Genomic DNA, 8,123 nt, shown 5'->3' on the forward strand with positions numbered 1-8,123 from the left:
CAATAAGAGCAAGCTTGTGCATTCGATCATGAGGCATGTTGCTGAGACCATGAGCGTTGATCTTGAGGTTTGTTTTTTGTTTTGGATTGATTTGTGTTGAAAAATTGTGTGTTTGGATTGGAAAAACCTAATTGCTTGCGTTGCTGTTGTGAAATTGAGTGAATTAAGTGATTTCGCGTGGTTCTCCTTTGTCTTCTGTTGAATTTGTGTGGAATTCGAAGAGGCTTGCAAATGTTCTGTAGAATTGTAGCTTTGAATGTGTAATTATTTGGTAGGTTTAGTTGAAAATTTGTGTGTTTGGATTGGAAAACCTAATTGATTGCGTTGCTATTGTGAAATTGAGTGAATTAAGTGATTACGAAGAGGTTAGTAAACTGGTGCTTTCAAATTTTCTGTAGAATAGTAGCTTTGAATGTATAATTATTTGGTAGGTTTAGTTAAAGAAATTGTGTTATTGAATTAACCATGTTGTATTCTAGTTTAGCATTCAAATTGAGCTTTAGTTTGTTTTGATGACTCATCAAAAGGAATTATTTATGGTACAAGACAAATTCAATATTCCATATTTGATCATAATGATTTAATGTTTGATTAGTATTTAATGAAATAACTCAAGGTTTTATATACTGACTTAGGTAGCTAGATCTCTGGCTCATTGTTCAGTAAATTATCTGCTGATACTAATATGCTGTTTTGATGGTTTGATTAGAATTGAATATCTCAAGATATTATGGCTTGTTGCTTGAGTGAAAACAAGATTGCTGATCGTACAGTAACTGAAGTAGTTCTGTGATCTTTCATATTGTTTTTAAAGAAGTTGATAACAAAGTAGGTAGAGAATTGGATAAACAGAAATTGTTGGAAGTTTATGATGGAAAAAGTGGATGAAGCTGTAGAACTGTTTAGTTTGCTGCGTCACGTAGTGTCCCTGATACGTTCGCACCAATATTGACCTGAAACTGAGCAGCAAAACACCAATAAGAACTGGAACTACAATGAGAGAATTGCAGGAATTACAGAACGATAAAGTGAATAACAACTCCTAAGGATCACTGATCCATAGGCCACAGATCATCACACAATCAACATGATTCTAGCGGTCCCCCCCTTCCTCCTTATATAATCGCATATGCCGTTAACCTCATATGCACGACGTCAATAACAGATCACACCGTCACTTTCCTCCGTCACCCTTCATGCTGACTCGGATATCACATGTGCCTTTATTTCTTGCTTATTCTTCACGTGCTCAATTACTCTAGGATGCATGCACACACGTCCCCTCTCAGTAGAGCATGCATCACTGATCCATAGGCCACAGATCATCACACAATCAACATGATTCTAGCGGTCCCCCCCTTCCTCCTTATATAATCGCATATGCCGTTAACCTCATATGCACGACGTCAATAACAGATCACACCGTCACTTTCCTCCGTCACCCTTCATGCTGACTCGGATATCACATGTGCCTTTATTTCTTGCTTATTCTTCACGTGCTCAATTACTCTAGGATGCATGCACACACGTCCCCTCTCAGTAGAGCATGCATCAGTCCCCTGCCCCATTTCTTTGTCTGATTTTGTTTATATTAATTGAAACTTAACCAGTCTTCAAGCTTAGTAGTGTTTGTATCTATTTATAATTCCAGTATTTTATAATGTTTGAATTGATAGTGTACACTCATAAACTCTTTACCAGCCTCACCTCATGGTCATGATAGTATTACAATTAACAGAGCTCATTAGTTTCACATGTTAATTCGGAGTGTGTTGGAATGATGGTGTATTTGTGAAAGTAGGATGTATTATTATCTGTAGAATGATATTTTTCAGGTGTATTATTTAGTTGGTTCGTGCCTATTTAACTCATGGTATGATTGTCAGCATATTTGGCTGTATATTGGTGCTATTAACTTCATTTGCTTGTAAGATATGTAGTGTGTTCTCTGTTAGATGAACTGTATGGTTTGGTAAATCTTGAATTAGTTTCATCTCCAAATAGCTGGAAAGAGTACCTATGGTTATTTAAGTTTCTTTTGCTACTTTCTATGTTTTGTCGACACTCAGTGACGCAAAGATATATCCATCCCATTCCGTGATATATCTTAACATGCATTTTTCACTAATGGCATGTATATTGTGGTAGGATCTGTATATTCATGTTGGCTGGCCGTTGTACAAGAAATATGGGCATGCATTTGAGGTGAGACTTAGTATACTATATATAAAGAAAAATTGTTTAGAATTCCTGCCTCAAGTAGAATTATTACTATCCTTCTAGTCATATATATTTTTTAAAATACAGGCATTTAAAGTGATGGTTAACGATCCCAACTCAGTTCTTGATACCCTCACTCGCGAAATCACAGAAGTTGGTCCTGATGGACAAGAGGTAGTGTTCATTCACGTTAAGACTAGCATTTATCTTCAGTCTTCCATCAGTTTTACATGCTGTTTACACGCGGTTATTCTTTTAGGTGAAGAAAGTTGTTCCTGCAATATCAGAGGAAGTCAAAGATGCTTTAGTGAAAAATATTAGGAGAAGAATGACGCCTCAACCTTTGAAGATTCGCGCAGATATTGAAATGAAATGTTTTCAATTTGACGGTGTTCTGCACATAAAGGTCTTCATCCTTCACTTATTCATTTGATCTTTTTTCTTCATTATTATGCATCTTACTCAAAGCAAAACTTCTTTAGCAAGTACTGATTTATTGGTGATGTTCACAGGAAGCAATGCGTAAAGCTGAAGCTGTTGGCAATGACGATTGTCCGGTTAAAATGAAACTTGTTGCTGCTCCAGCTTATGTCCTTACCACCCAGACTCTTGACAAGGTAATCACTTATGTATATATCTAAGAGTGTTGTGAACTAAAAATGGATTTTGTACGGTTCTAAATGCTCGTTTTTATTGTATAATGTTAGGAGCAAGGAATCACAGTGCTTACCAAGGCAATTCAAGCGTGCACTGAAGAGATTGAACGCCAAAAAGGAAAACTTACTGTTAAGGAACCACCAAGAGCGGTAAGCAACTTTACGCTTAATTTCAACACACCTATCAACATACATATATGTAATTAACGAGTATGATTTTGTGTTCAGGTGAGCGAACGGGAGGATAAGCTACTCGCAGAACATATGGCTAAGCTAGGACAGCAAAATGAGGATGTCAGTGGTGATGAAGACAGTGAAGAAGAAGAAGATACTGGGATGGGTGAAATAGACCTCGAGAATTCAGGAATGGCTATTACAGAGTAACTTTACCCTACCCTCCCCCCTCTTTTGCCCTTTCAAATCTTGGAATTTGTCTACATTTTTGTTAGTTTCTCTCTTCCCCAATTTTCCAACCTTGATTCAATGGTTTCTTTTTAATTCTCTTCAATGCACATCTATACCTGAATTTAAATTTTGTCCACAATTCTGAATCCCAATATACTTCGTTGCTTTGCGTGTGGTGCTTTGTTTACATGGGTATTGTTGGTTAAATGCTAAATAAATCCAACGCTCTTTTAAGTAGTTCCTTGCTCTTACTTTTTTTAGGTGGTGTTCGGTTTTCTCGATAAAATAATACCAAGATATAATCTATGATTGAGTTGTGAGATTATTTTAGTCATAGGGGGTTAGCTATGACTAATAGTCTCATGATTATCCATCTAGGATTAAGTTGGGGGACTAAAAACACACTACTAATTCAATCTCGGGATACAATCTTGTAAACCGAATACTCTTTTAAAGAAATTGATAACAAAAGTAGGTGAAGAAGTGGATAACTAAGTTATCAAAAAGTGATACCCAGTTTAAATAAACTCGGCCCGCTTTGCCCATGTGAAAAAGCATTCCATAGTGAAGTGCGACCCTATTTGGATTGCATCATCCCTCAACTCTGCTTAATTAATTAATTTGATCATTTAATCATAATCAAAATAAGATTAAAAAAACATTCTTATATTGCACAAAAACAAAAATGCCATTTTATATTTTATCCGTAATTAATTTAGGCTATCAAGCACCTTAGAAATAGTTAATTAAAAACATAATTTATGCATAAATTCATGCTAATACAACCGACTGTAAAATGGCCATTTTAAAGCTAACATAGTAATTAATTAAAAAACATTAAAACATGATATTATATAAATTCATATAATAACACCAATTAAATCATCATCTTGATCCTTATTAAAATTTATACTCTTAATTATTTGTGTTACCAAGTATGTGTTACCATGTATAGGAATATAATCAATAAGGAATAGCAATTTCATTCTATTTGTATTCTTTACTTTCTCATCTTCATTCCATTTCTTCCTCATTTCACTCCATCATACTAAGAAGCCCATTAAAGCTCGTGATAATTTAATTATCTTAGACCATCCGCATCCATATCTCTTATTCATCTCTAACCATCTCATCCCTTAACTATTCATGGGCCCGGCGATTTCCTGTACCTCTGTGGGGAGGGACGATAGTATGCATCCACATCAAAATGTGGTGTTTGGTACGCCGACGGAGTCGTCGAGCCTTGGGTGCCCGACGATGAACCGGGAGTACCCAAAACGTTGTACATGTTCGCCCAATCACCAAACGAGTTCAAGTCGAACCCGGAGCCGTGGCCGGAGTTTCCATCGCCGGACATTTTTCCAAAAATTGGAGAGAAAAGAGATAAGATATTTGAGAGAAGAATAGATGAGTGTAGTGTTTGTGTGTAGAATGGAGAATGGAAGAGAAATGGAGTATTTATAGAATATTAAAAGAAAAATTAAATTTTTTTTTAAAAATTCGACCGTTTGAAAATTTTATTTTATATTTTTGAAATTTCGAATTTTAAAAAAAAAGTTATGACGTCATAATTACGACGTCCACTCGCGGGCCGGCAAGTGGGCGTCACGCCTAGCGCCAGCGCGCGCATGGCGAGACAACTCGAGGCCGGCTCCTTCCGCGCGCGACGGGACGTCCCGTCTCGTCTGGACGAGATGCTCTTTGCAACACGGTCTCGCCGGGACGAGACCGAGCCGATGGCGAGCCGTGCTACGGATGCTCTTAGTGCCTCCTGCACCGTTTCTTTGACTGCGGAGTACAATATTTGGTAACCCTCTTTTGGAAAAACAAGCTAAGAAAATTGCCCAAAAAAAGAGGGATTAAACGAAAACTCATAGCATTAACTCTTGCTCGAAATCATAATCACACAGATCTCCTAAATTAAATTTTATTTAATTATATCATACACTACGCGAAAAAGCATTTGCACAAGAAATCCGAATTCTAAGCAGATGAACCAGAAACACGGCCTAGGGCGCAGAGGAAATTCTGTGAATCGGCGACGACGGCGCCTTGATCGGCCGATATCTTCCGCGTATAGCAGCCGTGACTATCCTCCTCCTCGTAACTCTGCGACGTGGCTCCGGCGCCTGAGAGCACGTCGTCGCCGTGCACGAACATCCACCCGCTGCACTCCTGCTTGATCTCCAATTCGCTCTCGAAATCGCCGATCTCCTTCTCCTCCTCGTACGAAATCTCCAGATCCGTCGACACCAGGTAGTTCTCCGGTCCAGCTCCGGCGATCGACGTCGTTTTCAGCTCCAGCTCGTATTCCGACTCCACGCTGTAGCTCGCAATCGTGCCGGAGGACGGGATCGAGATCTCGATCTGCTTCTCCACCGTCACATCGTGCTCGACCTTCACGATCGAGCCGTTGCTCTTGTAGTTGATCTCGTTGTCGAATTCGAGCTTCGTTGTGACGCTTGTGGTTAGGTTTCCGGCGCTGGAGTACACCCAGCCGGAGAATTCTGTTTTTCTCTCTCCTTCGGTTTCGAATTTGCCGTTGAGCTCTGCGAAGCTCGATTCGCGCTTGACGCAATTGTTAGGGTTTTTGTACTTGATCGGACCGGCTTGGACTTTCACTGGACCGTCGTCGAGCCAGAGGTGTAGATTCGCGTCGACGAGCCAGAAGGAGATGGCGTCGGCGACGCCGAATCCGAAGTAGTGCTTTTTGTCGTCGAGTAGAATGCCGAGAAACGGAGTGAGCTCGATTTCGTAGGAAGGTAGGTTGAAGGCGCCGATTGCGACGATTGGACTCCAAAAAAAGGGGTTTATGCCGCCGGCGTAGATCACGGGGAAGGGGAGCACCGATCCGACGACGTTTCCGTCGAGCGTCACGAGGACCTCGCGGTAGACGCCGTGGCCGCGCGTGATGTTCAGTCCGTTGCTCTCGATGTAGAAATCCGGTGGATTCGTGTACCACAATTCGTCGTCGCCGTGAGCGGAGACGAAGACCTCGATTACCGCTCTGTAGGTGTTGTTAGGGATTTGAATCCCTTGGTAAACGGCGTCGTTTCCGTTCTGGATTTTAAACCAGTACCCTTCCTCTCCGGCAGCGGAGACCGGAATGATCGAATCGGCAGGGATTTTGTCTAGCTCGAGTGAAGCATTGAGCGCGGCTGACTGCCGGCGGCGGCTGCGTTTTATGATTTTTCTAGGGCTCGAATTGAGCGAGCGGCGGCTGTGGATTGGGGAATTTCGGACGTTGTAGAAGAGGAAAGTGATGTTGACGTTGAATGCGCAGGTGTGGAATTCATCGACGGTGTTCTCTAACATGACGGAGAGGGAGAGGCTTTTCCGGCGGAGGAGGGCGGAGAAGCGGGTGACGTCCTTGGAAAATGACCAGGAGACGCCGTCGGGGGTGGATTGGGGGGTGCTGGTGCGGAGGAGCTCGGCGCCGGCAAGCCAGACGGCGGCGATTCGGTCGGATTGGGTGCCGTTGGCGGCGCCGGAGAATTGGAGGACCGCGTTGGACCAGGTGCAGTTGAGGGGGGCGGAGTAGTTGGCGGCCGAGGGGGGGAGGTTGTAGGTGTTGCCGAAGGTGAGGTTGATGAGGGGGAGAGTGCATGCCGGGGTTAGGGAGTCGAAGGGGAGGGGGCGGGTGACTTCGATTTGTCTCTCGAGTGACGTGGAGGCGGAGAGGCGGGTTGTGGGGATGCGGTAGCGCTGGAACGGCGCCCGGGAGGCGTCGGAGCGGGGGAGAATGAGGAGGAGGACTGAGAGTAGGAGTAGAGATGGATGCATTTTAGTTTCTTTTTCTGTTGTTGAGAGGGTTTATGACAAACTCTACCGTCCGTCATTTATAGTCTCATTTTGTTGAGAAAATAGTTCGATACACTTGTCTTGATTTCTCGAACCGATGAGAAATTCATGAATTGAGATCCTAATGCATATAGGTACACATGGTCAAATGAGAGTAAGATGTTGAGAAGAGTAGTTATCAATTCTACATATATGATATGCTAAAGGACTAACATAGTACCACCTCAGCCTCTTGAAAAAATAATGCAGTCCACTTTTATTATTCTGATATATTTTTTTAAATGCAGTCCACTTTTATTTTTCTGATTTTTTTTTTAAATTAGCCCATTTTTATATTTTGTAAGTATTTCATTTTATGTAATGCTTCATTCTCTATTATTAATAATCTAAACTTTTTGTGTATTTTTATAATTTATCAATTTTGCATTAAAACTCGTGTTATTTTCAAATTCTTTATTTTTATAATATAGTAAATATTATGACCTTATATGAACTTGAGGTGATGGGTGAAATCGACCTCAGAGAATTTCTCTTCCCAAAATTTTCAACCTGGATTTAGTGGTTTCTTTTAATTTTCTTCAATGCACATCGATAGTTGAATTCCATTTTTGTCCACAATTCTAAATCTCGAATGATATTAGTAAAGTAGAAGAAAGAAAAAGGAAATAGAATTGAAGTAGTATCAATTGGTGTTATGAGTTACGAGGTGCATTAAAATGACAACACTTTTTAAACTAACACCGTACCATTATTTATAGCCAATCATTTGTATACATGGACAAATAATCAGCTGCTATGTGGCAATTATAAAAAAATGTTCAAGAATAAATTTTCTCGGCCAGCAATATCCAATGTGCTAGACAACAATTTTTTCTCGGCCAGCAATATTCAATACGCTAGACAACAATCTATAGATTGTTGTCTAGCATTTATACTATTACTGTGTAGCGTTTATAATATTACTCGATACGTGGTGTCACAGTGTCACTTTTAGATGTGTTATCATGTTAACACGAACCTACCCCATAGACAGTGTCATGT

General features: G+C 40.7%; 2 protein-coding genes across 2 annotated transcripts; one reads left to right on the forward strand and one right to left on the reverse strand.

Moving 5' to 3' along the window:
- Positions 1-4: 4 nt before the first annotated feature.
- On the forward strand, positions 5-3,420 carry LOC125199523 (eukaryotic translation initiation factor 2 subunit alpha homolog; the record flags this gene model as incomplete). Its single annotated transcript, XM_048097519.1, has 7 exons — positions 5-67; positions 2,149-2,205; positions 2,308-2,394; positions 2,480-2,626; positions 2,733-2,837; positions 2,928-3,026; positions 3,105-3,420. Coding segments are annotated over 7 exons (714 nt in total), but the record flags the coding sequence as incomplete, so codon positions are not given.
- Positions 3,421-5,264: 1,844 nt separating this feature from the next.
- LOC125199522 (peptide-N4-(N-acetyl-beta-glucosaminyl)asparagine amidase A-like) lies at positions 5,265-7,064 on the reverse strand. The gene has a single exon (XM_048097518.1). It carries the CDS (start codon positions 7,062-7,064, stop codon positions 5,265-5,267), a length of 1,800 nt encoding a protein of 599 aa, XP_047953475.1.
- Between the last annotated feature and the right edge of the window lie 1,059 nt (positions 7,065-8,123).

This window comes from Salvia hispanica, unplaced genomic scaffold, assembly GCF_023119035.1.
Source record: "Salvia hispanica cultivar TCC Black 2014 unplaced genomic scaffold, UniMelb_Shisp_WGS_1.0 HiC_scaffold_532, whole genome shotgun sequence".
Classification (NCBI taxonomy): Eukaryota; Viridiplantae; Streptophyta; class Magnoliopsida; order Lamiales; family Lamiaceae; genus Salvia; species Salvia hispanica.

Bases quoted from the DNA above. Each gene is read 5' to 3' on its own strand.
- LOC125199522 (XM_048097518.1), bottom strand. From the start codon at position 7,064: ATGCATCCATCTCTACTCCTACTCTCAGTCCTCCTCCTCATTCTCCCC.